We start from the raw sequence: 18047 nt of genomic DNA, 5'->3' as shown, positions 1-18047 counted from the left end.
CTTAATACGTAATTGAAACCCATCATAAACATATTTATGTTAACACAGATTATGATGCCCATAAATTTTCTTTAGGATTTTTCAGTGTCAAAATGAAGTGTAATCAACAGTTTAGTGCATTAATTTTCTACTAAATTTAATATTTATCTTAACTCACTGTTTAGTACATGCTGAAACATAAAAGCCCCTACCTGCATTATAAATTTTGAGCTTTCACTTAAACCAGCATTTTCCACTAATCTTGTCTATCCTGATAATAAATGGTAAAACGTACCATTTTCACATATTAAATCATAGTTTAATATTTAATCATAGTCTAATAAAATAGACTAAAATTAAAAACAAGACTTTGTCCTTAAATGTGAATTTTTTATACAGGTGTACAGAAAGGATCCATATCCCGAGGAAATGATGAGACAAAACCATGTTTTGAAACAGCCAGCCGTTGGTCACCCAGGGCACAGGCCAGACAAAGAGCCTAATCTGACCTATGAACCCCAACTCCCATACGTAGAGAAACAAGCCAGCAGAGACCTTGAGCAGCCCACGTATAGATACGAGTCCTCAAGCTATACGGACCAGTTTTCTCGAAACTATGAACATCGTCTGCGATACGAAGATCGCGTCCCCATGTATGAAGAACAGTGGTCATATTATGATGACAAACAGCCCTACCCATCTCGGCCACCTTTTGATAATCAGCACTCTCGAGACCTTGACTCCAGACAGCATCCCGAAGAGTCTTCAGAACGCGGGTACTTTCCACGTTTTGAAGAGCCAGCCCCTCTGTCCTATGACAGCAGACCACGTTACGAACAGGCACCTAGAGCGTCTGCCCTGCGGCACGAAGAGCAGCCAGCTCCTGGGTATGACACGCATGGTAGACACAGGCCGGAAACCCAGCCCTACCCTTCAGCAGGGCCCAAGCCCGCAGAGCCCAAGCAGTATTTTGAGCAATATTCACGCAGTTACGAGCAAGTCCCACCCCAAGGATTTACCTCTAGAGCAGGTCATTTTGAGCCTCTCCATGGTGCTGCAGCTGTCCCTCCGCTGATACCTTCATCTCAGCATAAGCCAGAAGCTTTGCCTTCAAATACCAAACCGCTGCCTCCACCCCCAACTCAAACCGAAGAAGAGGAAGATCCAGCAATGAAGCCACAGTCTGTACTCACCAGAGTTAAGATGTTTGAAAACAAAAGATCTGCATCCTTAGAGACCAAGAAGGATGTAAATGACACTGCCACTTTTAAGGTAAATATGTCTTTCCTGCCTTGGATGCATAGGCACATGGTTTAAAAGGCTTCTTAGCTCTCCCCTCCCCCATTACATGATATCTATTCTGTAATTATCTGTTCCTTAGGCATATTTGTCTTTTTTTTTTTCTCCTAAACAGCCTCCAGAAGTAGCATCTAAACCTTCAGGTGCTCCCATCATTGGTCCCAAACCCACTTCTCAGAATCAATTCAGTGAACATGACAAAACTCTATACAGGTGAGTGCACTTTGTGCTCTTTGTGGCATAGAACTGACCAGGAATTTATCCCTCTTAGTCAATGAGAAAACCTTTTACTGTGTTAGTAGAGGAGAGGTGTGAATAGGAGGAGTTTGTCCTTAAATAAAAACTATCAGCTCTCCTACACAGTGATTCTAAGAAAAAAAAAAAAGTAGAACTTTATTATGCCTTTTCTGACAAATCTTTATACCTTTAGCAAACTTTCGGAAGGATAGTCTCCAAGCAGATGATTAAATAAACATTTTTAAGCTCTGACATTTGTATTATGTTTTTTAGTTTTAAAAGTGCTTTTCAACATGTGACCTCTTAGTTTCCAGTGGTGAGGAAACAGACTCAGATTGGTTAAGATAACTAAATCGTTCAGTGAGCATGCATCAGGTGCTTGCCCTTGTGCTAAACACATTAGCAGAATGAGGTGACAGCGGTGTTCTGCATCGTAGAGAGAGACTGAGGCTGAGAGGGGTTAAGTAGCTTACAAGACTTCTTAGAGCTGGAAGAGAAACCTGGCCCGCTGCTCCTCAGCCTGAGCTTTTTCCCATGGCCTCATTGCACTGCCAATAAGTGACAGGTTAGATTTGAATAGTTCTTCTGATTTTTTTTTTTTTTTTTTTTTGCCTGAATATATGTTTGCACTTATCGTAAAGAAGAGAGCTAATATGCATTTCCTTAGTGACTTGCTTTCTTCCTCATCTGCTTTCTATGCCTTCTAGAACTTTAGACCATATAGAGTTATTCGTTCATATGAGAATCATTGAGATCCTGGACTGAGTTCTTAAAAATCCCTGTGAAAGTTCTTAAAGTCTTATCATTTACTGTTCTTGACCTTCATATATGTACTTCTCAAGATGCTCACTGTCTTGGTTGCATTCCCCTTTGTCTTTCTGAGTAACTACTTCTAAACTGCTGTCCCCTAATCATATAATCATTTAGCTTATTAAATTGTGTTAAAGGACTCATGAGCCAGAAGGGGGCTGCCTTTTGAGTATACTCTGTGAGGACATGGGATTTGAAATATCTATTCTAACTGTTGGACTGCTCAGATCCTCAGTAATCACAGCAGTTAGTAATTATTGACCTTTTGGTCAAGGTAAGACTTACGTACTCTACTTCCTTCATAACATTAATATCTAAAAAGGTGTTCCATTTGTCATTCATTATCTGTTAGGATCCCAGAACCTCAAAAGCCTCAACTGAAGCCACCTGAAGATATCGTTCGGTCAAATCATTATGACCCTGAAGAAGATGAAGAATATTATCGAAAACAGCTCTCATACTTTGACCGAAGAAGTTTTGAGAATAAGCCTCCTGCACACATTGCTGCCAGCCATCTCTCCGAGCCTGCAAAGCCAGCTCATTCTCAGAATCAATCAAATTTTTCTAGTTATTCTTCAAAGTAAGCTCTTTCACCTGGCTTTTAAAAAACAGGATGCAGCATATTAATCTCATGCAGTTCAATATATTTTGAAGAAAAATAGTTTAAATGTAATATATGATTTCTGTAGGCTCTAGTGCTTCAGCATTGTACATGGTTTTTTAGTTCTGGGATGTGTGTTTTGCTTTTAAAGTCTGCTGTTAGATGTACGCAGTTTTTGCATTCACAAAGATGCTAACATCACAGGGCTTTGACGGAAGACAGTGTCAGCTACAAGGACCCTCATTGCTAGGTAATCATCAGTCTTCTGTACACACACAGAATGACCTCATGCTGGTTCTTTTTCTTTTCTGTTTTTATTTTTTAAATATAAAAACAGATGTGAGGAGGATCCTGTTTGAGGGAAATACCGAAGAGGTTTTTTGTTTTTGTAAGATTTCTGATCCAGTTTTACAGGTGAGGGAAAATGACAGGGCAGAGCTGGGACTGAACCCAAGTTTCTTGACTCCCAGTCATCTTTTCCCTGTTCTTGCTGCTCCCCTCTGTTTGCTCATCCCCGGGTTTCGTGTTAGTTTGTTCTCCTTTCTTGTGCCTGCGTGGGTTTGTGTCTCCTGCTGGTTCTGTGTGTCTGGTTGAACCCTGACTGATAAGAGCATTTGGTACTGATAGTTGGGTCTAAGCCCACACAGGCTTCATACCTCAACAGAACAAAACCCGCAAGAACAAAAACAGGTGTGGATTTGTCAAAAGAAATTCATGTACACAGTTACAGGGGCTGGCTAAGCAAGTCGTATTTCAGAGGGCAGTTGGTCAGGAAGGGAAGATTTTGAGCTACTGCAGAGTGTGAGATCACGGAAGGCCTAAATTCTCATTCAGAGGGCTCTACTGATTAGGCCAGGCCCTCCCAAGACCATCTCCCCTCAACTGACTGGGGACATAAAACCTGAAAAATCCCTTCATAGAAGTACCTAGCCAGATTGACGTATTAGAATTCATCTCACATAGTATTGTGTCTAGACTAAAAGCACCTAGATTTTTCCTTAATTAGTTGCGTGGGCTTGGGATTATCTTGGGAAATTAATTACTTGTCATTTACTATTGTGTGAAATTGTTTTAGAACGTACTTTAAAACCACTAACATTAAAACCTAATTTTGGCCGGGCGCGGTGGCTCAAGCCTGTAATCCCAGCACTTTGGGAGGCCGAGACGGGCGGATCACGAGGTCAGGAGATCGAGACCATCCTGGCTAACACGGTGAAACCCCGTCTCTACTAAAAAAAATACAAAAAACTAGCCGGGCGAGGTGGCGGGCACCTGTAGTCCCAGCTACTCGGGAGGCTGAGGCAGGAGAATGGCGTAAACCCAGGAGGCGGAGCTTGCAGTGAGCTGAGATCCGGCCACTGCACTCCAGCCTGGGCGACAGAGCGAGACTCCGTCTCAAAAAAAAAAAAAAAAAAAACACCTAATTTTAATTACCACTGCTTTTTCTAAGACATCATTCGAAGTGAAGACTTAAAACATTTTTTTTCACTGTCCTATATTTAAGGCTTTATGTTTACAGAAGAAAGCAGTTTATGAGAATACAAATGCAAACTGAGAGTGCTGCAGTGGGGGGTTATATTAAATGCAAATCGTGTCTTGCACTAGTGTTGTGAACCACCCCTTAGCACAACACTAGAAAGGGGTTGTGGCATCTAGATGATGTCTAGACTGAAGTGAGCTAGGCACAATGTAAACCCACACAGGCGCACAGCTGGGTTCATACCTCAACAGAAAAAAACCCACAAGAACAAAAACAGATGTGGATTTGTCATTAGGAATTCGTTTACATTTACAGTGTTACAGGAGTTCATTTACAGTTATCACAGTAGCATCTAAATGGTATCTAGCCTAAAGTGAGCTAGGCACTGAGCCTTAGGAGCTCACCTTTGGGTGTACCCTTTAGTTATTATTTTTATTAAACACCGTTAAACACATTCATTCCTGTCAGAAGAAGCCTCATGGATGTAGTTTAAAGATATCTCTTATTTATCATTTTACATACTTGGTAAATAGAATACAACCTTAAAAGATTATATGGCCAGGCACAGTGGCTCACGCCTGTAATGCCAGCACTTTGGGAGGCCGAGACGGGCGGATCATGAGGTCAGGAGATTGAGACCATCCTGGCTAATACGGTGAAACAAAAATACAACTAAAAATACAAAAATTAGCTGGGCGTGGTGGTAGGCGCCTGTAGGTAGTCCCAGCTACTCGGGAGGCTGAAGCAGGAGAATGGCATGAACCCGGGAGGCGGAGCTTGCAGGGAGCCGAGATCGTGCCTCTGCACTCCAGCCTGGGCAACACAGTGAGACTCCGTCTCAAAAAAAAAAGGATTATATTTAGATCTAAAAAGTAAGTTGTTTTGCCAGGGAATCAATTGAAATGCATGTTTGCTTTGTTTTTCTAGAAAGAAGACTTAGCTTATTTGTGATGTATAACTTCAGGGTGTAGAACATTGCCTTGCATACAGCGGGGGCTTAATAATTGTTGAGTGAATGAAGCTCAAAACAGGGCATGGTGTACTAGGTGCATCCACCACCCTCCTTTTCATTAACACAGCTCTGGAAGGAACCTGTATTACCTGGTCATTGTTTTCACAGGGATATATTGTGAAGTAGATGACATCTGTCTTTGTGAATTTACTCGGAACTCAGTTTGATTTTACTCCCTGCTGCTGTGAGAAAAGTATAATTTGGGATGGATACCAGTATACTTTTTTTTCCTTTGTAGTGTGAAATTGAAACTCTTTATAATTGTGCTGCATTTTCCTATATAGGTATTTAATGGTTAGAGAATTGGAAAGGAGAATGAGGGTCATGGAAGATAACTAAGAGGGAAGTTGTTTCTGTAACTTTCCCTTGTAATGCTTATTCATCCTCTTATCCGATAAGTACAACTTCATCAACTGGAAAATAGCTTAAAATATAGGACTCTGTCCTGCATTTCAAAACCATTTACTGTTTGTCACTAAATAGACTGCCTTCAGGCATTTCTTTCTTTCAGTAAAATACAGGAATGGCAAAATTTTCTTCCTCCAGATGATGTTTGCTTATGCTTCACTTAAAAACACACCTCAGAAATGGTGAGAATCAGAGACGAAAAATAATCTTTGTTAGCACAGGACACATGCCCCAGCAAGCAAGCAGATAACCCAGTCTTAAAATTCCATAGAGCTGGATTACAACTGGAAAGGTTAGGAGACAGTAGCTTAGACATTTCACCTCCAAAGTAAATTGGAAGTTTCCAGGATTCTAAGACAGTGCAAGAAGAGCAGTGTCTCTCTAGGGCTGTTCACATGTCTCTGCTCAGAGATTGAGTCAACTTCTTCAGGACAACCAGGGATTTTTTGTTATCAAATCTACCTTTCAGGACTCAGCTCACTCAGCGAGACTTCCAGGTCTCAATAAATGATGGTGGTTTTTAGCTTTTAAAGAACTAAATGTAAGAGACTGATGTTCAGTTGTTTTTGTGTTTGTGAGACATCATTAGATGAGAGAGAGACTGAGCATCAAGCATGCAGCTTCACCAGTAAGACTCCACCACCACAGGGCCCAGCTTACGATTGCCGATGCAGAAGGTCTTGCTAGAAAGGAACATGAGAAGTCTGGCCAGGTTTCAAGCCAGGCATGTTTGTATCTGTCCATTTACCATTCCCCTCCCAGGGGCTCGGTGTAGCTCTTCTGTTGTGTTACTTTTTCCTGTGTCTTCACTTGCAGTGTTTCTTTTGCCCAGCCTTTTTTTTTTTTTTCTTTAATAGGACATTTCACTCCCACTTATTCAGAACCTGCTGATTATTCTTGATCGCCACTCTTTGATTTGATAAATTTCTTTGCTCACTATTAGCAGCTGCAACAGAGGTGCAGAAGGAGCAAAGCTCAAACACATTGCTCTTCACTGCAGTACCAGTTAAAGTACATGAAGGGTGAGCCAGCAGATGGCATAACTAAGTGACTGTGTTTTATCTATCTTTAATTTCCTTGGCCAAATGAGAGTTAGTGATATGTTCCTTTATAGACCAAATTATGGTGAAATGGTGGATGTTGGTTATTTTTAAATGACATTTGAGTTCCATTTGCTGCAAATTTACTTAGTTAGATTGACCATTTTCTTTCATTTTTCCGTTGCGCTTGCTTTGCCATCACCTAGATTTCTTGGCTCTTACACTAGCTATGACTACTTGAAAAGGAACGTCAAGTGGTAAGACTGGCAATTAATGTGAGGCTGTTCCGTAAGGTGTCCCTCACTGTGTCACTGGCATTATGTGCACTTTCAGAATTTAATGTCATCATCAAGGGTTTAGTCTAAATTCATGAAAACAAGATAAAGAAGCCAATCATGAGAATTCTTCAATGAAAATGTATGAAAATGACTGGGATATTCCAAATGCGTATGTTGTTGTGGGTGCACATAAAGCTAGTGCGGCTTTGGCATTCAGCAGTAAGGTTTAGATGGCAATGTTGCAATTATGGGTCTTCTAAAAAGATTTGTGTGAATTTTGTGTTACATATTAACAATTGGCAATCTGAAAAAATAAGCATACATGGCACAATTTGACTTAAATGAACCTTGTAAGATAAAGCAGTATCTGCTGCTCCAGCAGTCATTTAACCAAAAAATGGACCTGGTAACTCAAGGGGAAATTTTAAAGTAAAAGCTCCAGTTTTTTTGGTTTTACTGAAACACAGATATGCCCGTTGTGTGTGGCTGCTTTGAGGCTATAACCGCATAGTTTGAATAGTTGTGACAAAGACTGTATGGACCAAAAGACCAGAAACATTTACTTTCTGGTGTTTTAGTGAAGAAGTTTGCCAACCCCTAGTCTACGACATCTGTTTTTGTAGTGCTCTGAGTATGCCAGATGCCAGATACAAAATCAGAAGTGGGTCTAGGGCTGGGCGCCATGGCTCATGCCTGTAATTCCAGCACTTTAAGAAGCCGAGGCGGGCAGATCACTTGAGGTCAGGAGTTTGAGACCAGCCTGGCCAACATGGCGAAACCCCATCTCTACTAAAAATACAAAAATTAGCCAGGCATGGTGGCTGGCGCCTGTAATGCCAGCTACTCGGGAGGCTGAGGCAGAAGAGTCGCTTGAGCCTGGGAGGAGGCAGAGGTTGTGGTGAACTGAGATCACGCCACTGCGCTCCACTCTGGGTGACAGACTGAGACCCTGGCTCAAAAGAAAAAAAAAAAAAGTGGGTCTTAGGAAAATTTGTGCCATGATATGTTTTCAGAATATTTGCAAGACTTTCTTAAATCTGTCAATGTTACTATCTTTTGTAAATAACAATTAAATATTAAAATATACCCAAAATTTCACCTGCCTTTGGTTGCCATCTTCTGGATGTTTTACTAATATTCTTAAAGTATTTGTGTGTGTGGACATTTCTTGTGCCGATAAATGGTTGAATCTGTTTTTATATTTCGGTAGAGTAGCTACCCATACTCACGAGAATAAATTGTGAAATTTCTAGTTAACTTAAGAGATACGTGCAGAAATGAGAACTTGTTTTGTAAATGTGAGTCCATTTTCAGGTGTTGGCATTTTCTTCATTTGTTAACAGGGGAAAGCCTCCTGAAGCTGATGGTGTAGATAGATCATTTGGTGAGAAACGCTATGAACCCCTCCAGGTCACTCCCCCTCCTCCTCCATTGCCCTCGCAGTACGCCCAGCCATCTCAACCTGTCACCAGCGCGTCTCTCCACATACATTCTAAGGGAGCACATGGTGAAGGTAGGAAGTTCGGAAGTAGACATTATAACACAGTAATGCTTAAGAAGTAAAATTCTGGTGGTTTCTAGGCAAAATGGTTTTTACATTAAAAAATACATGATTGAAACCTTTGGGCTGGGAACAGTAAAAACTAAGAATTTTGTTAAAAGTATGTCTCCTGTTTTTACAAGACCATTATTTTGGACAAGCCTTTTAGCTAAACAGATTTTAATCTGTTTTGTGCTAGTCTCAATCTTGTGGAAGTAGTGTTTGCCAGTATATCTAAAGATGGTTTGTAAAACATATTGTTATGTTTCATCTTCACACACCCAAATAGAAAAGCCATGGTGTTTCACAGAAAATGTATCCCATAGCACCTTGACTTTTGCATTTACATACCAGGTAGATCACATACAGCTCCAGCTTATTCATCTTAAGAGCTGTGTAACGTTTTACCCTCAGCATGTAACACAAAGTGTTTATCTCTTCTGCCGTGAACAGGCATTCTCGTAGCACAGACTTCTCTCTTATTCCGTTAGGAGGCACCTCCCAGGACTTGAGTCTTCAAGCAGACGTGTTATAGTTCTGGATTGAGACTTACTAAGATTTTGTTTCACACACGACCATGTTTACAGATGAAGACAGTTTTAATTCTTACTTTCCAGTCTTTATGCTTTTTCTTTTTTTCTTTTTTTTTTTTCCTCTCTCTCTTTTTTGAGACACAGCCTTGCTCTCGCCCAGGCTAGAGTGCAGTGGCACAGTCTCAGCTCACTGCAACCTCTGTGTCTTGGGTTCAGGTGATTCTCCTGCCTCAGCCTCCTGAGTAGCTGGGACTACGGCGTACACCACTACGCCCAGCTAATTTTTGTATTTTTTGTAGAGACAGGGTTTCATCATGTTGGCCAGGCTGTTCGCAAACTCCTGACCTCAGGTGATCTGCCCACCTCGGCCTCTCAGGTGCTGGGATTACAGGCGTGAGCCACCGCACCTGGCCTTCTTTCTTTTCTTGCTGATTGCACTGGCCAGGACCTCCAATGAACTCTGAAACATAAGTGGTGAAATTGGACCTCTTTTGCTAGTTCCTGATCTTAAGGAGGAAGGACTTCATGTTTTACCCTTAGAATGTTAGCGGTGGGATTTTCGTCGATGTCCTTTGTCGTGTTTAAGATGTTCCCCATGTTCAGAGTTTGCTGCAAGCAGTTGGTCAGATGTTTTTCCTGCATGTATTAAGATGACCATATGATTTTTCTTCTCATACTGTGGTAAATTATATTGCCATGTTCATGAGGAATTTGGATTAGTAATTCTCTTGTCTTGTAGTGTCTTTAATTATTTCACAGAGTTCAGTTGGTACTATATTACACTGCCTCTGCCGGCGCATAAAAAATCCTGTGGTTCCACTTCTTAACCAACATTTGGCATTATCAAACTTTTCAGTTTTTCCATTCTAGTGTGTGTGAAATAGTATTTAATGCTTTTGGTTGGTTTTGTTTTACATTTTTCTAATTAATAGTGAATGTCCTTATTATATGGTTATTGGACATTCTGGTTTTCACAAAGACTAGTGCCAGTCTTTGGAGGCCAGGAATCTTAGCAGCTGGACCCTGACTCCAGGGCAGCAGGGTCTACCCATGGTACCACCTGTCCGTGCTGCCCTCATCCCTCAGCACCACACCTAGCCTCCGGGGCTCAGGAGTCAGCCTCTGGCTGTGCGACTCACACTTGGGCCTCGACTCCAGCACCAGGACAAGTTGAGCTGGGAGAGGGCTGTTACACCTTTTTTCAGAAAGGTTTTTAAATGCTTATGTTTGTTTTTCAGGTAATTCAGTGTCATTGGATTTTCAGAATTCCTTAGTGTCCAAACCAGACCCACCTCCGTCTCAGAATAAGCCAGCAACTTTCAGACCACCAAACCGAGAAGATACTGCTCAGCCAGCTTTCTATCCCCAGAAAAGTTTTCCAGATAAAGCCCCAGTTAATGGAACTGAACAGACTCAGAAAACGGTCACTCCAGCATACAATCGATTCACACCAAAACCATATACAAGTTCTGCCCGACCGTTTGAACGCAAGTTTGAAAGTCCTAAATTCAATCACAATCTTCTGCCAAGTGAAACTGCACATAAACCTGACTTGTCAAAAACTCCCACTTCTCCAAAAACTCTTGTGAAATCGCACAGTTTGGCACAGCCTTCTGAGTTTGACAGTGGAGTTGAAACTTTCTCTATCCATGCAGAGAAGCCTAAATATCAAATAAATAATATCAGCACAGTGCCTAAAGCTATTCCTGTGAGGTAAGACTTTTGCCTTTGCTCAAAGCATTGCCCCTGTGATTTTTCTCATGTGAGTTTGTTGTAGTTTATTTGACTTGGGACTTTGAAGTGATCTTTTTAACTCAACCTTTAAACTGAAGAGTGTTGTTGCAATGAATGCTGTTACATAGAAGGTCCTCCAGGAGTTACAAGATGTTGGTAAAATAATAAAGCTAACAGTCATGTATGGTTGGTAGGTATTGTCATCATCCCTGTTTTACTAAAACTGAGGTTGAGTGACAGTAAGCAGATTGCCCAGGGTCACACAGCTCGAGTGAGGTGAGCCTCGATTTAGCTGCTGGTCATCCAACCTCTGAGCCCATGCTTTTTTTTTTTTTTTTTTTTTTTTTTTAAAAGACAGAGTCTCCCTCTGTCGCCCAGGCTGGAGTGCAGTGGTGCGATCTTGGTTCACTGCAACCTCCACCTCCTGGGTTCAGGCGATTCTCCTGCCTCAACCTCCTGAGTAGCTGGAACTACAGGCGTGCACCACCACGCCCAGCTAAATTTTTTGTATTTTTAGTAGAGAGAGGGTTTCACCATGTTGGTGAGGCTGGTTTTGAACTCCTGACCTCAACTGATCCACCCACCTCGTCCTCCGAAAGTGTTAGGATTACAGATGTGAGCCACCACACCTGGCCTCTTTTTTTTTTTTTTTTTTATCAAGACAGAGTCTCGCTCTGTCACTCAGGCAGGAGTGGCGTGATCTCAACTCTCTGCAACCTGCAACCTCCGCCTCCCAGGTTCTAGCAATTCTCGTGCCTCAGCCTTCCAAGTAGCTGGGACTACAGGTATGCACCACTATGCCCTGCTAGTTTTTGTATTTTTAGTAGAGGCAGGGTTTTGTCATGCTGCCCAGGCTGGTCTTGAACTCCCAGGCTCAAGTGAGCCTCCCAAAGTGCTGGGATTACAGGTGTGAGCCACTGCACCCAGCCGAGAACCCATACTCTTAACCAGCCATGGCCTCTTGTATTCTCCTGACCTGCTGTTAAGGGGCATGTGGAGGACATCTAAAAACGTTAAATATCTATGTTCCTCTTTCATTATTTGTTCCACAATGATGCTAAGAAAAAAAATAGAATAGCCCTGTTTAAAGAGCAGCAGTTAGTAAGATGGCTGAGCAAATGAGACAAAGCAAGCCCTCCTGGAGCCTCCCTGCAGCTCCTCTTTCCTGTCTTTCATTCCGTGGCGATTGACCGGATGGATTCTGGCCACACATTAGCTCATCTCACCCTCCTACAGCCAGTTCCATTTTCATACCACCGTAAAGCAGAAGCAGTTATAGGCAGGGAGAACCAAAGGTCAGGATGGCCACCTGAGGCTGCTTTCCGAGAGCAAGGATGGTTATGGCAGTCACTGCCTTCCTAGCTCTGCACATCCACCGGTGGTCAGGGACAGACACAGTTGACCCCTGCTATGCAGCTCAGGCTGCACTCTGCTCCCTTGATATTGTGCCGTAGGATGTCGTCCCTGGCACTCCGGTCATGCTGGAGTGAAGCTGCAGCTACCTTCATGTGATTCTGTTTTGTTGGTCTTTCTGCTCACCTTTAAGCCCTGGCTCAAAACTGTCCTTCAGGAAGTCTTGATAGCCTCTATTTTTGAAGCCGTCATTGATACCACATCTCCTTTGCCTTTGGTGTTCTGTGATTACTAAGTTAATCTACTGTCTCTCTTTTTGTGGATGTTTGGGATGTGCCCATACAAGGGTCTTCAGCTCATGGAACCTTGGAAGCCTTGCCTTCTGCAGCAGGGTGGGCACTTGATCCTCAGGGATGCTGAAGCAGGACCATATTCATGTGCACTTAAAATCCTAGGGAGATGTTATCAAGTCTGAGATGCTGTCAGCTGTGAGATGCACCATTGTTTTGTGTCACTAAGAATGGAAGAACAGCCGGGCACGGTGGCTCATGCCTCTAATCCCAGCACTTTGGGAGGCTGAGGCAGGTGGATCATGATGAGATTAGGAGTTTGAGACCAGCCCGGCCAATATGGTGAAACCCCATCTCTACTAAAAATACAAAAATTAGCCAGGCGTGGTGGCACATGCCTGTAGCCCCAGCTACTCGGGAGGCTGAGGCAGAAAAATCATTTGAACCTGGGAGGCAGAGGTTGCAGTGAGCCAAGATTGTGCCATTGCACTCCAGCCTGGGCAGCAGAGTGAGACTCTGTCTCAAAATAGTAATAATGATAATAATACTCTCTGAGATAACCCTGTCAGTAAAATCTGTTGCCAGAAACTTATCTTGTTAAAGTAACTTCTTGATTATATGGAGAAACAAAAGTAAAATGAAAGCACGTAATACAGTAGTAGTAAAAGCAAGGCACCTGTGTACTATTAGGAATTCACTCACTAGCCATTTCTGAACTTTCAGTCCTTCAGCTGTGGAAGAGGATGAAGATGAAGATGGTCATACTGTGGTGGCCACAGCGCGAGGCATATTTAACAGCAATGGTGGCGTGCTGAGTTCCATAGAAACTGGAGTCAGTATAATTATCCCTCAAGGAGCCATTCCCGAAGGAGTTGAGCAGGAAATCTATTTCAAGGTCTGCCGAGACAACAGCATCCTCCCACCTTTAGATAAAGAGAAAGGTAAATGTGTTTATTTTTCTCCTTAGTTTTGATAACTTAAGAGTTGCCCTGTGTGCACTTCAAAGCTTATAGTGCTTGGCTAAGGGGGTAATGCAGCACCTCTCTCTACCTCCACCCTGGGCCACTAATAATAGCATGTTCCTTTCATCAGGGAGGTCCTTTCAGATGAGTGCTGTAGCGAGGGGTGCCCCGGGGATGGTGTTGCAAGCAGGCAGGAGGTGGCCTGAGGCAAGGCTGTGGTGGCCACACTGCCTGCTTTTACTTTTGGTATGAAGTAAAAAAATGGTGGCATAGGACAGGCCACGGGACGTCTCTCACTTGTGCCTGCTGAGCAGCCTGGGCGGACCTGACCAAATTTGTCTTTGAGTCAGTCAGCCTTTGGGTCTCTGGAGATGGGTTAGGTAACGCCCACTCAGAAAGGCTTTGCTGTGTCTTCACCTGATTGGAGAACCTAAACGTCTTGACAGGTACTGTCTTATCATCACCCCAGAACCTAGCACTAGTACATGCTCGGCAGAGTGCACGGAGTCTCAGAGGAGATGACAGTATGTTTCTGAGCTTCTTAAGGAAACTGTTATTTTCATAATCCTCCTGGATCTATCAGGATATTGTAACGAACTGTGTCGTGATTTAGCATCTTTTAGCAGTGCTTTTACTTTCCTAAATCAGTTAACACTTTCTTACGTTTTGCCAGAATACTGATATCTGATTCTGTACTCTGATTTTGGGGATATCCTGTTTTAAAAACCAGTAGGACTGACTGTGTTGGCCCTGCATGAATCCCTTTAAGCATCTATGGAGCAAATTTTAAAAATGGAAAATATGTCACATTTGTAACAAGTACATTTGAATATGTTTTATACTATAGATCCATATGATTGAATGCAGTAGCCACTACCTGCACGTGGCTACCTCGCACTTGAAGTGTGACAATTTTGGATTGAAAGATGCTGGAAATGTGAAATAAACATCAAGTTCCAAAGATACCATATATTGGTTACATGTTGAAATAACAGTGTTTTGGTTATATTGAGTTATAATACTATACTATTTGTTATCACCTGTTTCTTTTTACTTTCTAACGTGGCTACTGGGAAATTTAAAATTCCATATGTGTCTGCTGTTACATTTTTTTTGTGGTCAGTGCGATTGTAGAGAACTAACTGCATTAGGCTTTCAAGCATATAATTAGAAGCAGGGTGAGGAAAACTGGGGGTCTAGAAGAAAGACCACATCCAACCTCTCTGCCTATCCCCTTTTCCAACTCCAGGTGAAACACTGCTGAGTCCCTTGGTGATGTGTGGTCCCCATGGCCTCAAGTTCCTGAAGCCTGTGGAGCTGCGCTTACCACACTGTGCGTCCATGACTCCTGACGGTTGGTCTTTTGCTCTAAAATCATCCGACTCCTCGTCGGGTATGCTGTCTTCACTCTGTCCTTTGGGGCTTTGGGGACTGTCGTTGATTAATACCTGGGCTGGTGATGCTACCCATGCTGTGTGTTAGCAAATCTCTCCCTCTGTTCCTGTGGCCTTGTAGGCATCACCGGTATTTCCACATTTATTTATGGTGCATATATTGTAAATAAATTCCATGGAAAGATAGAAGAGTTGCTTCCTTTTAAAAATTGATCATTTGGGCCAGGCGTGGTGGCTCACGCCTGTAGTCCCAGCACTTTGGGAGGCCAAGGCGGGTGGATCACCTAAGGTCAGGAGTTCGAGACCAGCCTGGCCAACATGGTGAAACCCCATCTATACTAAAAATACAAAAATTAGATGTGTTGGCACATGCCTGTAGTCCCAGCTACTCAGGAGGCTGAGGCAAGAGAATTGCCTGAGCCGGGGAGGCGGAGGTTGCAGTGAGCCGAGATCATGCCACTGCACTCCAGCCCGGCCAACAGAGCAAGACTCTGTCTCAAAAAAAAAAAAAAAAAAAAAATTAATAATTTGGCCAAATAATTGAGTATTTCTTGGTATTCAAAATGATTGATTCTGTCCAATTTTTCAGGATGCAGTGGGAGAATTGTTATTGTCCTGCACAAACAGGCATTTTTATCTTACTAAAATTAGTTCATTCCTTTCTATAACTATTTATATTTTTGGTTACTGTTGTTTCGTTTCTTTTTTGTTTGTTTTGTTTTGTTTTGTTTGAGACGGAGTCTTCCTCTGTCGCCCAGGCTGGAGTGCAGTGGCACGATCTCGGCTCACTGCAAGCTCTGCCTCCCAGGTTCAAGCGATTCTCCTGCCTCAGCCTCCCGAGTAGCTGCGATTACAGGAGTGCGCCACCACGCCCGGCTAATTTTTGTATTTTTAGTAGAGATGGGGTTTCACCATGTTGGCCAGGCTGGTTTGAAATCCTGACTTCAAGTGATCCACCCGCCTCGGCCTCCCAGCGTGCTGGGATTACAGGCGTGAGCCCCTGCACCTGGCCTGTTTAATTTCTTAATCTACAAAGTATGTATACCAGAGAAATTTAAAAGAATCTTCCATTGTGATCATACTTGGCCATGGTTTTTCAGTGTAATACTCTAAATTGCTTCTTTTATACACTATTTGTAAACAACTTTTTGCTCCTAAGATCATAATTTCAAAGCTTCCATTGCATTTTCACATTTCTCACTTCCTTGAGTGACTTAAGTCAGTTAACAATTAGAATTTTATTTTAGGTGTAGATCACTTTAAGCGAACCTGATTTAAAGTCCTGCTTCCAAATCTTTGATAAATCAGACGAGCATTATTTAGTTTTAGTTTGGTACAGTATGAAATAAAAGTTTGTGGTATAAAGATCATAGCAAGAGCATATTTTAATGTTACCAAAGAAAAAAATTACTTGTAAATACATATTTCCTCATATTTACAAGTACCGCATTTTCTGGAAAAATGAAATGCTTTTGGCTCCAGATATTGCTTAGGTAATGTCTAACATACTGTAGGCAGGGTTCTCAGCTGGCACTGTTGACATTTTGGCCAAATGATTATTGTAAGGGCTCTCCTGTTCATTGTGGGATATTTAGCAGCTTCCCTGGGCCTCTACCCCTAGATGCCAGTGGTAACAAGCAAACTGTCTCCAGATGTCCCATCTGGGGCAGGGCCGTTCCTGTTTGAGAGCTATCGCTGTAAGGGAAGCAGAAATCCACAGCTGTGACTCTCAGCTTGCTTGGATACCACAGAGACACATACTTGTCCCTGCCTTCTTCACATTTAATAGAAATCACCAAGAGCTTATTAAAAACTTAAATCCTGAGATCTAACTAACACCCAGTCAGTGAGTTTCTGAAGCTGCGTGATTAATTTTGTTGTTCAGCTGGAATCAGAGCTGAGCAGCTCTGGTGCAGTCTCGTTTCTTTGTTTGTTTTTTGTAAGGGGAAAGATGGTCTTCAAGAACTAGATTCTGCAGAACTGGGTTTCTCATTTGTTGGTCTATAGTTGAGTATGAGAAATGTGTCCTCATTCTCAGCTCAAATAGGTGACCATGTAATTATCCTGCAGACTTTTGTAAGGGGGAAAAAAAAAAAGTGCTACTGATAATTATGTGGGCTCGGGTAAACTGGAACTGTCCCAGACATGAGATTGCCGTCACTCACTTGTATTCGTTTTTTGAAAAGTCAATGCACTTGATAATGTAATAAAGGAGAAGTCTGAAAGTTTGTAAAAAGAAAACTGTTCTTAATGGTGTGAGTTGGAAAGAAAGTTTTAAGTATTTTTTTAAATAGAAGTGTGAAACACCTTTGAAATTGTTAGGTGGCAGCAGGTGTGCATTGAAATAAAGCAGTGAATTTTGATAACAAATACAATATGCTGAAGAAACAGAAGAAAATTATGTTTAAATATACATATTTGCCCTATAATTGCAAAGCATTGCAGATAGCAATTTACTCAACTGTAAATGACATCACCTTCTTTTCTCTCATAGGTGATCCTAAAACCTGGCAAAACAAGTGTCTTCCTGGAGATCCAAATTATCTCGTTGGAGCAAACTGTGTTTCTGTCCTTATTGACCACTTTTAACTCTGAAATATAGGAACTTGATTAAATAATGTGAAACTGGATTAAACTTAATCTAAATGGAACCACTCTATCAAGTATTATACCTTTTTTAGAATTGATACTACAGTTTGTTAGTATGAAGCATTTGTTTGAACTGATAAAGATTAGTGAGCATGCCCCTGAACCATGGTCAGAAAACACGCTACACGCTGTGTGTTTGTGATTGACGGGACTGTTGGTATTGGCTAGAGGTTCAAAGATATTTTGCTTTGTGGTTTTTGTAGTTTTTTTTTTATCGTCACTGCTTAACTTCACATATTGATTTCCGTTAAAATACCAGCCAGTAAATGGGGGTGCATTTGAGGTCTGTTCTTTCCAAAGTACACTGTTTCAAACTTTACTATGGCCCTGGCCTAGCATACATACACATTTTATTTTATTATGCATGAAGTAATATGCACACATTTTTAAAATGCACCTGGAATATATAACCAGTGTTGTGGATTTAACAGAAATGTACAGCAAGGGG

The 18047-nt window shown here is 42.0% G+C and overlaps 1 protein-coding gene across 13 annotated transcripts in view; it reads left to right on the top strand.

Moving 5' to 3' along the window:
- Window positions 1-17605, top strand: part of LOC105497535 (tight junction protein 1) — a 364046-nt gene extending 346441 nt beyond the window's left edge. For 5 of the 13 annotated variants that reach the window (XM_071067225.1, XM_071067221.1, XM_071067215.1 and 2 more), the window contains 9 exons: window positions 379-1251; window positions 1394-1491; window positions 2678-2905; window positions 7073-7123; window positions 8488-8657; window positions 10456-10930; window positions 13318-13535; window positions 14806-14949; window positions 17445-17605. In XM_071067225.1, coding sequence (XP_070923326.1) covers window positions 379-1251; window positions 1394-1491; window positions 2678-2905; window positions 7073-7123; window positions 8488-8657; window positions 10456-10930; window positions 13318-13535; window positions 14806-14949; window positions 17445-17539 — 2352 coding nt within the window. In that variant the 3' untranslated portion in view covers window positions 17540-17605. The remainder of the gene's footprint in view (window positions 1-378; window positions 1252-1393; window positions 1492-2677; window positions 2906-7072; window positions 7124-8487; window positions 8658-10455; window positions 10931-13317; window positions 13536-14805; window positions 14950-17444) is intronic. The other 8 variants (XM_071067223.1, XM_071067217.1, XM_071067226.1 and 5 more) reach the window with 5 other exon arrangements.
- The last annotated feature ends 442 nt before the right edge of the window (window positions 17606-18047 follow it).

This window comes from Macaca nemestrina, chromosome 7 (genome assembly GCF_043159975.1).
Source record: "Macaca nemestrina isolate mMacNem1 chromosome 7, mMacNem.hap1, whole genome shotgun sequence".
In the NCBI taxonomy this organism is placed as follows: Eukaryota; Metazoa; Chordata; class Mammalia; order Primates; family Cercopithecidae; genus Macaca; species Macaca nemestrina.
The sequence above is the reverse complement of the archived record's forward strand: the minus strand, read 5'-3'. Positions and strand labels throughout refer to the sequence as shown.